At 40.2% G+C, this 14,329-nt stretch overlaps 3 protein-coding genes across 3 annotated transcripts; 1 reads left to right on the top strand and 2 right to left on the bottom strand.

The window, feature by feature from the left end:
- Window positions 1-234: 234 nt before the first annotated feature.
- Window positions 235-6,184, top strand: grhpra (glyoxylate reductase/hydroxypyruvate reductase a). Its single transcript, XM_074649012.1, has 9 exons — window positions 235-453; window positions 1,420-1,550; window positions 3,822-3,894; window positions 4,004-4,120; window positions 4,204-4,292; window positions 4,802-4,903; window positions 5,063-5,198; window positions 5,306-5,436; window positions 5,581-6,184. Exons 1-9 carry the CDS (start codon window positions 368-370, stop codon window positions 5,700-5,702), a joined length of 987 nt encoding a protein of 328 aa, XP_074505113.1. The 5' UTR covers window positions 235-367; the 3' UTR covers window positions 5,703-6,184.
- Window positions 6,185-6,309: 125 nt separating this feature from the next.
- On the bottom strand, window positions 6,310-9,080 carry LOC141775540 (zinc finger and BTB domain-containing protein 5-like). Its single transcript, XM_074649004.1, has one exon. The coding sequence runs from the start codon at window positions 8,657-8,659 to the stop codon at window positions 6,650-6,652; it is 2,010 nt and encodes a 669-aa protein (XP_074505105.1). The 5' UTR covers window positions 8,660-9,080; the 3' UTR covers window positions 6,310-6,649.
- A 1,894-nt stretch (window positions 9,081-10,974) lies between these two features.
- Window positions 10,975-12,478, bottom strand: tomm5 (translocase of outer mitochondrial membrane 5 homolog (yeast)). Its single transcript, XM_074648993.1, has 2 exons — window positions 12,256-12,478; window positions 10,975-11,156 (listed from the first exon to the last, which is right to left on the bottom strand). The coding sequence occupies exons 1-2, from the start codon at window positions 12,374-12,376 to the stop codon at window positions 11,122-11,124; spliced, it is 156 nt and encodes a 51-aa protein (XP_074505094.1). The 5' UTR covers window positions 12,377-12,478; the 3' UTR covers window positions 10,975-11,121.
- Window positions 12,479-14,329: the final 1,851 nt, after the last annotated feature.

Raw genomic sequence — 14,329 nt, 5'->3', positions numbered from 1 at the left:
TACTTTCACAGTATTTATATAGGACTCAAGCCTGCTTTATAATAAAAAAAACATGAAAATCTCACTTTTTTATAATATGGGACCTTTAAATAAAAAAGAAAATACTTCCTGATGGGTTCGGACACGGATTTGTACTGGTATGACGCATGCGCAGTGCAGAGCAGATTTTACTGCGCATGCGTCGTACCCCAGATTTATAAACCGTTGATGACGTGTGTTCTCTCCTCTTGTTACCCTCCTTGATGTCTGAAGGAGGAGCGAGTAAAGTGTAGTTTCTAGTTTTCAGCGTGGAGCTGACGTTCAAGGTTATTTAAATCTGTCTGGACTAAGTCCATCCTCCACACAAAGCTACCCGGTCTTCTGGGGCATGCAGACAGCTGGTAGACTCATGAAGGTGTTCGTGACGAGGCGCATTCCGCCGGAGGGGATGAAGATCCTGTCAACGGCTGCAGCGTTAGTATTCAGCACTTCCGGTTCCCTCGTCTGGAAGTCAATGGGTTATTTGAATGGGGTTTTTTAGTTAGATGCCTGAAATAAGGTCTGTGGTTAATACTTAAAGGGACTGTTTGTAAGAACAGAAATGCTTGTTAACAGCGACACCTGTGGTCGTTAAGTCAACGAAAGTCAGCGTCGGGTTCGCGCTTGTGCTCGCTCTACATAGACATGAACGAGCATCGCTCAAAACAGTGAGGCGACACACGTCAGCTAAAACCACATATCACTCTATTTCACCTGCTAGGCAGTAATGTTAGCTGACCAGACGAAGGTCTCTCCATGAATCAATGCTGATCCTATTGTTGGCTTTTCCTGCTTCAGCCTCCCGACCGCGGCCGGAGGGAAACACTGGCACCCGGTCAGAGATGATAACGTTTCTCGCTGCGGAGCCCCGTCACTTCACAAGACACGGGAAACCTCTGTTGGTCTGGAGGAGCTGCAGCAGTTATTTCTGCACAAATATTCACTAGATATTCTCAGAGCTATGAAGTCTCCTGCAGTGTCTAGTGTGCGCGCATGCACGTGAGGTGGAGCGAGCTGAGTGAAGGCAAGCAGGCAGGCAGAGGAGCAGAGTACAGCAGAGACTCCGGCCCTTGAGACCAAAGCTACGGTCTCCCCCGCGTACTCCGACTGCGGCCAACACTGTTTTGCAAGACGGGCTTCACTAGATACAACTTTGCGGTTTTGGTGCTTCCGTGTTGTTTGTGTTGGAGTCTTGTCTGAACAGCGTAGCCACACGCGAGCGCGCATATGTGGGTGATTTATACGTGTAAGAAGTTACAAACAGTCCCTTTTAAAGTCCACTGTGACCTCTCCCAGGGTCACACACATCCATTACTACAGTCAGTTTCTTCAGCCAGACTATATGCCAGCCTGTATGCCTGAATGACACGCCATCTCATGCATGTTGTCCTTTTGTCTCAGATGTGAGGTGTCTCAGTGGGATTCGGATGAGCCTGTGCCGAGGGCAGACCTTCTGAAAGGTGTACAGGGAGCTCACGGTCTTCTGTGTCTGCTGTCAGATAAGATTGACGCCGAGGTTCTGGATGCTGCAGGTACTGGAAAAGCCGTAAGATAATAGTACGTTTTAAGAGGAGATTTAAAAGAGGATACTGAGTTCCACAGCTGAGGGTTCCTGACAGCAAAGGGACAGTCATCTTTAGCGACAAGTCTAGATCTTGTAACCATTAGCAGCCTAGGGCCCTGCCAGAGGATCTGAAGTTAGTAGATCTCAGATATAGGCCAGAGCCTGACCATTCAAGGCTTTAAAAACAAGCAGTAAAATCTAAAAATACATATACTACAAAACAAACAAGACAAATGAAACTAGGGCTGCAAGTGACAATGACTGTTTTCATTATCGAGTAATCCATTTTTTTTATTGTTCAGCCTATAAGAAGTCTATAATATTGTAGGGGTTCTACTTTGGTAGGTTTTGGTTATTAGCAAATTAATTAATAAATAATAATAGAATTATTAATATTAATAAAGATTATCAATAAACATCAATAATAAACGGGGCACCACCCTGGAATCAGGGACCAATGACCAAAACGTTAATATAGTCTCATTATATATGCTAAACTATCCATTTGGAACGTTGATTAATAATTAAATTAATAACTATAACCAAAATAGATAGTAAAGGTTGAAGGATATCGGAGTTCTTGACATAGCAGAGGTTGGCATTATTCACTCTTGTACAACATTAAAGAGACCAGCATGTATATTCCACAAACATTTATTTACAAGATAATAAAGGTTTAAAACACAATATTAATCTAACTAAATAACTAAACTAAACAAACCAAACAAAGTGTGTGTGTGGGTGTGTGTGTGTGTGTGTGTGTGTGTGTGTGAGAGAGAGAGAGGGGGGGGGGGGGAAACAAGATGGGTTCTTGTCTCAAAATGTCTGTATGGCCTACAAACAAAATGGCGGGCACTGTAAAACTACAAAGATGGCTGAATCAAAGATGGCGGAATCAAAGATGGCCATCAGCATGTCACCACATGACCTCTTTGTTCTTCTGAGAAGAAGGACAGAGAGGGGGGGGTGATGTGGGGTTAAGATTATCTGAAGCTGTATGTTTATGTTTAACTAATTCACAGTTTCTGTATGTGATCTTAATGTGTGTTAGATATGCAGTGGGTTAGAAAAGATGGTTAGTTGCATGCAAGACCTTGTCTATGTGAAGCATAAACTAAACACATCAGATGTGGCGAAGCCAGTTACCCAAAAATCAAATACAGATAAATCAACACAGTCAAACTCAATGAATAACATTAAACCAAATCAATACAAGTACTTTCTAGAAATCAAAGTTGAACAGTCTTGCTCAGCCATGTGCGATTGCTAATGCTAAGGCCCAGTACGTTACCAATCCATGGGAGAGAAAAGGTTTGTGATTCCATGTGTTGAAGTTGTGGTTCCAAGTCAAAGAGGTCGTCTTTGCTGTTAGTTTGGTGCTAACTTCTTTGCTTGATAGCTTGAAGTTAGCTGGTGAAAAGGGCAGAGCACTCGCGTCGTCTGCCGTTTGGTTCCTTGGTTGCAATGGCTGTTTCCTAACAGGCCATTGATCAGAACCAGAACTGTTTTGCAAGTTCTGGACTTGAGAGCCGTTCACCTCAACCAGGTCAGCCTGGGTTGAGGAGATGAAGAGCAGAGAGAGCGCAGCAGCTCACCTCTCACACGTCAGGAGAGATGAGCAGATGAGAAGAAAGAGGTCGAAAGAGAAGGAACAAAGAACATTCCTCTGGTTTTGTTCTGTGTGATTTTCACACCTCTGGGTGAAATGTTACTGTAGCCAATGAGGACTGAGATGAGTCCTGTGGTCAAGGATCAGGTTACTGAGGTCATGAGGTCACTTGAAACCAGCCAGATGCTGGGTCCCTACAATATATGACCAGAGCCTATACTATTTTGGGGGAAATTGGTATGCTTTTATTACAGACAGTAGTTGAGAGATGACAGGAAATGAGGGACGGAGCATCAAAGGTACCCGTTTGGATTCAAATTGCCATTCCAATTCATGGTCAGCATCTAAACCGCTAAGCTACGAAGGCACCCTTACTTTGATTCAATCAAACATTAAATCTTGAAAACTTCATAGACACTGTCATTTACAATGGTATGAAACAGAGAAAAGAAACAAATTCACACAACCAGAGATTTTTTGCATAACGAATTTTATAAAATAATTGATTATCAAAATTGTTGCAGATTAATTTTCCATCGATCAACTAATAGATCAATCCACCAATTGTTTCAGTAGGAATAGTCTGTTCAGCAGGTGTCTAAATTTCAGCGGATGTGTCTCTGATTCTAGGTCCAAACCTGAAAGTGATCAGCACCCTTTCAGTGGGATTTGACCACATGGCTCTAGACGAAATCAAAAAACGGTAGGTTACATTAAAAAAACTGCAGCTTATAGTTATAAAACTAACCTTCTACTGGTAGGATGAAGTGTCACATAGCTTTCTAAGTTATATCGGTGTTTATTTTCAACAGTGGTATACGTGTTGGATACACTCCAGATGTCCTGACTGACGCCACAGCAGAACTGACCATAGCTCTGCTGCTGGCCACCGCTCGCAGAATACCAGAGGGAGTGGAGGAGGTCAAAAAGTCAGTCTCACATTTGCACTAATCGGTGTCTACTTTGATTGAGTGACACAATGATCATTACACTCTTTTCCTTTCTCTCCAAGTGGAGGCTGGAGCTCGTGGAAGCCTCTCTGGCTGTGTGGTTATGGTCTTTCTGGCAGCACAGTAGGGGTCATCGGACTGGGACGCATTGGTAAGTTAAATTAAATTACTACTCAGGTGTAATTCATACAGTGCAATATTTTCAGGTGGAATTTAATTTCATTCTCACTGTGCAATATCATTTTTCCACTTGTGCAATTTTTTAATATTTACTTTTATTGTCAATACTGTATATACTGCTCCGATTTTTATACTTCTTTCTATTTAAATTGTTCATATTTTGTTACACTTTGTTGAGCTCCTTCTTTACTGTGTTAGCTGATGCCTTTTGTTTTTCGCACTATCCCCTCTGTGCTGTACACTGCACATCTCCCCACTGCGTGACTAATAAAGGAATATCTTATCTTATCTTAAGGCTTGTTGTTGCTGCTTCATTTACTTTGGCACTGTAACTTCATTATGATAGGATATAATATCATATGACTAGATCCTGTAGCCAAATCCAGTGTTGTCATACCTAACTAGCATCATGTGATATTAATTTCCTGATGAAGTTTAAGACCTGTCCGTCGGTGAATAACTGGTTGTGTTCATTTTCAGGCATGGCCATCGCTCGGAGACTCATGCCCTTCGGAGTGAAGAGGCTGCTGTACTCTGGGAGAACAGCCAAGGCCCACGCTGCTGAGGTGAATGGAGAGTACGGTAAGAAAAAAAGGAGAGAAACTTACACAGTGAAAGGGGACAGAAGAATTGAAAATCTTAATAAGATTATAAAACATTCTAATAAAAATAAGGGGTTTTGGTTTGTAGGATTTCATCTTTTTCCTCTCCTCTTTTACTCCTCTCCTCTCTGTTGAACAGTTCCCCTGGACACACTCGCGTCTGAGAGCGACTTCGTAGTCGTTTCCTGCTCCCTGACGCCAGAAACCCTGGGGCTGTGTAACAAGGCCTTCTTCAGCAAGATGAAAAACACAGCAGTCTTCGTCAACTCAAGCAGGTAGGCTTCCAAAGCAGTGCAAACGTGGGTGTGCATTATGAATAAAGCATTGGTTTGGAAACATACTCTGTATTGATTGATTGACTTTTTTTAATTATTGGTTTTAGGGGAACTGTGGTGAACCAGGAGGATCTGTACGAGGCTTTGGCCAGCGGACAGATCGCTGCAGCTGGACTAGATGTCACAACACCCGAGCCACTCCCAACAAACCACCCTCTCCTGACACTTAAAAACTGTGGTGAGTAGACGGGATGTGAAATATGTAAACATGTTTTGGCCTCTTTTCCCCTCCTGATTTGACAAATGGGCACATGTAATTTTGATTTGACTTTTTTTTTTTAAAATGGTATTTTCTGTCCTCTCTGTCCTGTCTGTTGTGCAGTGGTGTTGCCACACATCGGCAGTGCCACCTACTCCACGAGAGGCATCATGGGAGCTTTGTCGGCTCGAAACCTGCTGGGAGGTTTACAGGGCACAGACATGCCCAGTGAACTCACCTTCTAGCGCCTGAAACTGAGCCGCTGTGCCTACTGCATCTTCTGGTGCTGCAATAACAGATAGAAGTAATGTACTGTCTTAGTAATGGTCTCCTATGTGAGACCCTAGAAAAAGGAGAATACTAATGTAGTTCAGACATGCTCCGATACATGTTTACATCATGTCAGTGTTAACTTCATAGTTTCACTTGATCCTATTTAATATACAATGTGCATTTTTGAGGAAGGAAATGCACATTGTGCAAAGTCATCTCAGACATGTTTTCAAGTTCTTGAAAAAGAGGTTAATGAACAAACTAGCAGCACTTATACTATACTATACATGTCTTATGTTGAACTGCAGAAAACCCTTTTTCTCATTGGCATTTAAAAATGTCTCCTTCAAAATAGATTGGTGGTTTGCTCTCTTTCACTCTTGATGTAATGCTTGCCATGTCTTATACCTCTTTGTCTGCACTTTAGTCAGATTTAATGCTCTATGTCTGCTGTTGCAAAACAGCTCAACACTCCAGTTTTGTGTAAAAAAAAATGGATTTCTCTGAAGAATAAAAACATATGGCTTGGTTTAACTCTAACGGTCTGTGTGCATGTGTTTTTTTTTTTTTTAGAAGTTCCTCATGCTCAAAATAGATTTAAGATCGTAAGAAAATGCGTCATTTATTCTCATCACTCTTAACACAGCAGTCAAACAACAAGTTATTCTTTGAGAATATTTTCAGTGCATTCACATCCATTTCATTTTTAAAAATCACAACATGGTTGAGAACATAAAAAATAAAAAAAACAATGCAAGAATTACATTAGCTAATTGACTTTGAATTCATGTAACATAAAATGTCAGATTGATTAGGGAAGTGTATGGGGTAATAAATAATAAAATGTTTACAGAGTGAATTATTTACAGAGAATTGTGTCGAGTTGTTATCAACAATTGTCTATCAGGTTAAGTGCAGGTCACAGCAGCGTATCTGGAAACGATTGATCATCTTTCCAGTTCAGGCAGGTGTTTTTTGAGTGCTTATACAGATGGGAGGACTGGCTGAAGCGTTTGCCACACTTTGGACAGGGATAGGGCTTTTCTCCTGTGTGGACGCGAATATGTTTCTTGCAGTCAGTCAGGTTCATGAAGGTTTTACAGCAGATTTTGCAGGCGTATTTCTTCTCCCCTTCCACCAAAAGCACGTGGTCTTCAGCAGCTGCTTTCTTGCATTTGGACAGAACATCTTCTGAAGCTCTGGTTAGAGGCGGCCGTTCAGCAGCAGCATCCCACGCCGATGCAGAGGACGGATCTGTGCCGACTTCTGATCCGGGCGGAACTTTGGGGGCGATGCGACGAAAGGTTGTCGCCCCTGAGCTTTTCCCGGCCCTGGAGGGTTGGATGAAGGAGGTTTCCAGACCGAGGCTTGGTCCGATGCCACTCAGGAACCCTGTTAAAGAGTTCTGGGTGGGCTGCAGGATGAGTGTATCACTGAAACCAGGGCCCGGAGTCGGGAGAAGCTGCTGCAAGGGGAGAGACGTTACTGGAAATACTAGTGAGGAATCAGAAGACTGAGCAGAAGAGGCTTCTTCTGAGTTTTGACACAGTTCACCAGTATCTCCAGCAGCTGCAGGAGCATCACTAGCGGCAGTGGCAGCAGCAGTAGCAGCAGCAGTGAGGCTCGCAAGGCTGTCTTCTTCCTCTAAAGCTCCCATTACGCTTTCACTACTGGGATTGAGGAAGCAGGAAAAAGCAAGTTCTGACAGGCTGTCTAAGCCTTCACCGTCCACTGACTCCTCACCCAAATCTCCAGCTGCTCTCTGTGCATCAGTTTGAAGATCTGTACACAGCTGAGACTGTAGAGAGCTAACGTCACCCTCCGTTGGGCACCCCGTTTCCATTTTCTCCTCATTTAGTTGTGCATCCAAATTGTCTGCGCAGTTTCGTAGAGGAGATAGAGGAGGTGGTAAATTCGGGGAGTATGAGCTCAGATTTTCCTTCTTCACTTCAATCATCGCCATCTTTGGCTCATCTCCCTCGTCCTCCCCTTCTTCTCCCACCTTTACTTTGACCACAGTGTCTCCGTCCATATCTCCGCCCTTCTCCCACGCGCCTACACCTCCTGTGCTGCTGTCCGATTGGCTCGGCAGCTGGATCTCCTCCGACTCTCCCTTTGTCGCTTCGTATTTCTCCTCCGTCTCCTCCTCCTCGCCTCGGCTCTCCCAGAGTCCATCAGTCGTCTTCAGGCAGTCTGGGGACAGCAGCTCCCCTCCACCCTCTCCTGTGCTGACGGTGCTTCTCGTTACAGTAGGTGAACCCTCCTTATAGTTTTCCTCAGGCAGCCTGCAGGACCTCTTTCTACTACTGAGCCCATCCTCTTGTGACTTCCTCTTGTGCCTCAAAAGTGTTGCAGCACTCACCCTCTGGTCTTCAACCCCACCAGACTGACTAACCTCCACTCCCACTTCCTCCTCATCGACACGCTCCTCCAAGACAGATGTGGCCTGTTGAAGCAAGGCCGACGATGGACACTGCTGCACTGACCTCCAACCTTTCGGGGGGGACGCAGGAAAGTTTTTCCTGGACAGGTGGAGCTTGCAAGCCTTGACCACAGCGTTGAGATGCAGGTGCGATGCCGCCAACAGCACATCCATCACATTGGAGGCCCCCGGAGAGAGGGTGGAGGTGTAAATCATGTCGAGCAAGGTGGAGAAGGCCTCAGGGGTCACCACCTCTGGATCTAGCTCCATCACACTGGGACCTCCACCTCCACCTATGTCAGCAGCTCCACCAGATCCACCAACCTGATCACCGCTGTCACTGGAGCTCAGAAGAGCCCTGAAGTGGGAGCTGCATGCTGCCAGGATGGAGCGATGAGCCTGGAAGCTCTGGCCTCCAACCAGCACCACACAGTCACACAGCTGAGCATGGAGGCGCTGGTGGTTGAGCTGTGTGAAGATGTGCTGGAAATGACCTGGGAAGTCCATACTATGCAGTAGTGGGATTGTTGTTATGTAATATTGCAGGACTGGACTCTGACTCTTCACAGAGAGCCTACCTCTCTGCAGAAGCTTTCCTCTCTGCAGAAGCTTTCCTCTCTGCAGATGCTTTCCTCTCTGCAGTGTGTTGTGTCTGTTGTAGCAGTCTGGTTTCCGACTGATGCTCTGGAGTATGGGCGGGCCTGGTCCAAACAATAACACGGAAGGATGCGACGCGGTCCCCAAAGCTTTGTCTCTGAGAACAGACGGATATCTGCACAGCGGTTCTTCTCCGACTAACTCAAATATAATAACCCAAATTGTACCGTTTTCATGAATATTATTGGGCTAATATTACTGTTTCAGAGCGCTTACATAGTCTGTAGTCAGCCCGGTTTAGTCTCCATCATGATCACTGTGTAGTCTCATCCCTTCAAAATAAAACACCGCCTCCAGCTGGTGATCTTGCAGAAGTGCATCTATGCTTAATTTTGTATAATAAGCTTGTAATGGTTACTGCACACTGCAAGTCCAATTTATTTTACTATCTTATGTATATCATTCAGTTTTTTTTTTTTTTTTTAGAACAAAGAACATGAGGTCATCATGAGTGTTACAATGTCAGATCACAGTACATTATTGTAAATACATCTTAATATACAATGTCACACTTCAATCAGCGGTGTAAATACACAATCCATTTTTCCCAGTGCTCAATACTTTTTTTTCCAATTTAAGCCTTAAAATAAATGTTAATCTTTCCATACAATATATTTAATTTACAATATACCCCGCCATTGGTCTAATGTTGGAGGATCAGTCTGCATCCACTTTCGAGTTATGGCTTTCTTACTACTTGCCAAGAGAATCTTTATTAAATATTTATCTTTGTGTAAAACAATTTCTGGTATTTTTCCTAAGTATAGTGTAAGAAAGGGGTACTTTAATTTTATTCCCATTATTTTATGGATCTCAGTTGCCCCAATTTATTTTTAATTAAAAATCAATGTAAATATCATATAGAAATACAAACAATTGATGTTTGATATTTTTTTTGGTGTGCTCATACTAATTAAGAATCCCACTCTGAGCTGATAGCTTGCCAATTGATGGGTCCTTAAATACAAAAAATGTAGGTGCTTAGTAGAAGACCCCAAGACCGTCAGCAGCCATCATTGGAGTAAATGACAGAGAAAAGCTAATCGTTTTTCCCCCAGGCCATCAGACTTTTAAATAGATAATTCATACGACACCTTCCCACACAAAAAGTACCTCAATCATATATCTTACACTGTATATTTTCTTAATGTATATGTTCTTAATATACCTGTATATGTTCTTCATATGCCTTGTACAAAGTATTTTCCTTTTATAATGTAATATAACTTATTATTTTTAATGGAGCTTCCCAGCAAAAAGCATTTCACACGATTGTACTTGTATAACCGGCGTGACAGTAAACATCTTGAATCTTGAATCATTCCTGACAAATATACATTGAAGACTAGGGCTATCCGAATACCATTTTTTTTGGCTTCGAAGTTTCAGTGAGAAATATTCAAAGGTATTCGAAGCTTTGCGGAGCACCGCGGCATGGCAGGATGACAAGTTATTCTGTCCGTCTGTCTCCATCTCCCCTGTTTCAGTGCTGCTGAAGCACTACTGTACTCACACGCACCTCTAAACACAACAAACAGCGATATCCGTTTGGGGATAACTAAAAATAAATAATAATGTGGGATTATTCCTTCTCGAATTTGGAGATTGAATACCATGGCAACAGTGAAAGCTTCGAAGCATTCGGGTTAGCCCGATTGAAGACACAAAAATAACCGAACTGTGACTTGAGCACTGTGGCCTACACTATAAATACCAGTAAGCATCATAACACAGGTTAAAAATGCATTTAAAAGCCAATCCTAAAGTTGAAACAACAATCTTAAGACAAATATGTTAAGGTGTTGCTGCTGCAGATGCCTGTCATTAAGTTTTAACGTAGACAGCGATACATTTTCTTGGTCTCCAATTTTATTTTCAGTGATTACATTAAGATTTCAAACTCATTGATGAAAATGTTCAAAAATGTTTGCCTTGCAGTGTACATTTACAATGCAATTTGACAGTTTCCATTCCAAGTGTGCAGGACTGAGCAAATCTGCTATGTAAAAACAAACCAACCAAATAAACATTGGTTTCCCTTTAATATGTGAACACGGCAGGCATACACACTATCACACTTTGCATTTAACAATGATCACAATATGTTTAACAAGAAAGGCAGACTAAAGTTTACAACAAGGAATAAGAAATGAGAACAAGGTGTTTCCTCAGGTGCAGTGACGGACAGATGCTGGTCGTCTCCAACACGATTTGCTGTAATGGCCCCAGTTGTCTGCTGATAAATGGTCCATGCTGTCTCTGATGGGAGTGAACTCTCAGTGGATGGCAGAAGAAGAGACCTGCTGCTCCGCTCATATGCTGTCCAGCTTCTTTAACACAAAGGGGGCTGAAAACACAGAAAACACAGGTGACAGATGAGTATTATGATGTTTATCTTCTCTTGGATTAGGTCAATTTAGCTAGTGTTGTTGTGAGATATTGTAGGCAACATTAAACACTTAAAAACATAAAACCATTAAACAACTTAGGCACCAATAATTGTGTATTTTGTGATGATACTGAAACTACTGATCATTTATTTTTTCATTGTATGTATTCTGGAGCTTTATGGCTTCATATACATGACTGGCTTTTCCCAAAAGTTTCTCATCTGGGAAACTTCTCTCAAAAGAACATTGTTTATGGACTTGTCATTGGACAATAACAAAGATGACTTTCTGGTGAATAACAATCTTGGAAAAATTGTATTTGCACAAATCCAAGTATATGAAAGTGAAACCTATAACTGAGTTTATTTCTTACATAAAAGCCCTTAAAGTCATGAAAAACATAAATGCTTTGAAACTTCTTAGCATAATAGAAGCATATGAATTACAGGTAGAGCCCTATAGCCCTTAATTTAATTTATTATTATTTTCATGCATAATTTTACACATTCTATCTGTTCTTGTTCTGTATGCACCTCATCCTTTAACTCTAATGCAATGATCTATGAGCCATGTTGTTTGTAAATCTGAATTTGTTCAATAAAAAAAAATTAAAAAAATAACATATGCTACATTTTGGTATGCAAAAACTAACCATACACTTCCATGCAACACACACATTTGCCTTTTTTTAATATATTTACTGTATTGTTATTGTTATTATATATATCTTGTCCTAACTGTTTTGTTATCACTATTATGTAGTCATATTATTTCTTTATATTAATCTTGTCTCTATGTGGAGGCTTCAAATAAGCCCAGTGTGGTTTTTTTGCCTCTTCCTGCACTGTATATTATTCATTTAATTGTTTTTTGTTATGTTGTATTCTCTTAAATTGTGCAAAACAAATAAACAAAACAAATAAACAATAGTTGGTGCATAAATTGATTATCACGTTGACGAGGTGACCAAACAGATGTCGTTAAATAGCAGTCAGTGTTGTTAGTATTAGGCTGGATGTCAATGTCATATCTGCCTGTAACCTTAATGTTACTCACTGGCTCTCAGGAGAGCGACGTAAATAAGAAAGTTTCTTAAAGATGAGATGACATCTTGTCGCATCTTCTTCTTCATCTCTTCTGGGTCCATTTTCGGCCCGAGTCCCTCCAGTTTGAACATTATATCTGTGGTTTTATCTGCCTCTTGTTGTTCTTCAGTTCAGCCTTTTCGTGTTTCAGTGAGCATGGGTGAAAAAAGCTAAACCGGATGTACGTAACAACGGAAGTGACGATGAAAGACGAGGGCGCGCATGGAGGGACAAATCGCACGAGGACACCAAAAGGCAAATATTAAATGTGGCACCCTACAGTCAATAACAATATAATATTTAATTAAATATGGGACACGGGTAATACGGGTATTTTCCTTTTTTGTGTTTATTTAGTTTATTTTCAATATTAATATTTTTTGTTTATTTGTTCATGATTATTTGTTTATTATTATTATTTGTTTATAACTGACATTAACCTGATATTTTCAGGTGGAATTTCATTCATTCATTCATTCTCACTGTGCAATATCATTTTCCACTTGCTCCTATTTTTATACTTCCTTCTATTTAAATTGTTCATATTTTGTTACACTTTGTTCAGCTCTTTTTTTACTGTGTTAGCTGATGCATCTTGTTTTTTGCACTATCCCCTTTGTACACTGCAAATTTCCCCACTGCGGGACTAATAAAGGAATGTCTTATATTATTTGTTTTGCATAATTTAAGACTATACAACATAACAAAAAAATAAATGAATAATATACAGTGCAGGAAGAGGCAAAAAAAAATAAGGCTTATCTGAAGCCTACACCTAGAGACAAGATTAATATAAAGAAATAATATGACTACATAATAGTGATAACAAACAATTAGGACTAGATATATATATACAATAACAACAATAACAATCCAGTAAATATATTATTATAATATTCAAATGGGCTACCTTCTGGTTGTATTCCTTGTATGACTAGTTTTCTTTATGTTGTGATTTCCTGAAAAATAACGTTTATTTGAGTTTTTGGGTATGGTCAGATTGACCCACTAGGGGAAAATTAGCATTGGACTCCCATTGACCCCCTCTTTGTGGTTTCATTTAGAGGTATGCACATGTAAATATTGACACAGGGCCTCACAAGACAGGTAGCAATGCACCCACTTTGAGCACCTTATCATTTGAGCTGATATTGTGATTCAGTGGTACAGATTGCCCAACACATTTGCAATTAATTAAATTACCACAGACCAGGTGACGCACAATGAACAATGGGTCTCCAGGGGCAGTATTTCCCAGCTTTGCTAGGTGAGTAATCACTACTTTGGAATCACTGTGGTCATTGAATCCATGTGCTAAAATGGTGTAAGATAAACTGTGAAAGTGTAAATCATTTTGAGTGGTATTTATTCCAACACATCAAACTTAGTCAGGAATAAAATGATAAAGTCCTTATAAATAAAGGTAAAAAAAATTACACTCAATTTACAGTCAAAACAGCGTCTATTAAGATGGATACAGGCATTCAGTATATAATAAAACAAATATTAGAGCTTAATAGGCTAACAAAAACTGGAAAACTGGATCATAAAAGCAAACAATCAATATTTTTCAATAAAATACATAATAGAGCATGCACATTATAATAATAATAATATATTATTATATTATATTATATTATAGCACATATCATATCATATCATATTATATTATAATTTATTGTATTGTATTGTATTGTATTATATTATATTATATTATATTATATTTTATTATATTTTATTTTATTTTATTATATCATATTATATTATATCATATTATATTTTATTATATTATATTATATTGTATTATATTTTATTTTATTATATTATATTATATTATATTATATTATATTATATTATAATATATTATATTATATTATATTTTATTATATTATATTATATTATATTATATTATATGATATTATATGATATTATATGATATTATAGGATGTAACTGAGTGGATGAGCTGACCTTGCTGAGGAGGGGTGGGGGTCCTCCGGGCAGACAGAGGAGGAGGAGGAGAGAGAGAGAGAAGAACAGAGGGAGG

Source organism: Sebastes fasciatus, chromosome 10 (assembly GCF_043250625.1).
Source record: "Sebastes fasciatus isolate fSebFas1 chromosome 10, fSebFas1.pri, whole genome shotgun sequence".
Classification (NCBI taxonomy): Eukaryota; Metazoa; Chordata; class Actinopteri; order Perciformes; family Sebastidae; genus Sebastes; species Sebastes fasciatus.
Note: the sequence above shows the minus strand (reverse complement) of the source record. Positions and strands in the feature narration are given on the sequence as shown.

Excerpts from the sequence above, each read along its gene's own strand:
- tomm5 (XM_074648993.1), bottom strand. The coding sequence starts at position 12,376 with ATGTTCAAACTGGAGGGACTCGGGCCGAAAATGGACCCAGAAGAGATG. Across the intron at positions 11,157-12,255 it reads CGTCGCTCTCCTGAGAGCCA|CCCCCTTTGTGTTAAAGAAG; the intron begins GTGAGTAACATT and ends CTGTGTTTTCAG.
- grhpra (XM_074649012.1), top strand. The coding sequence starts at position 368 with ATGCAGACAGCTGGTAGACTCATGAAGGTGTTCGTGACGAGGCGCATT. Across the intron at positions 454-1,419 it reads ATCCTGTCAACGGCTGCAGC|ATGTGAGGTGTCTCAGTGGG; the intron begins GTTAGTATTCAG and ends CTTTTGTCTCAG. Across the intron at positions 4,904-5,062 it reads TGAGGTGAATGGAGAGTACG|TTCCCCTGGACACACTCGCG; the intron begins GTAAGAAAAAAA and ends TCTGTTGAACAG.
- LOC141775540 (XM_074649004.1), bottom strand. The coding sequence starts at position 8,659 with ATGGACTTCCCAGGTCATTTCCAGCACATCTTCACACAGCTCAACCAC.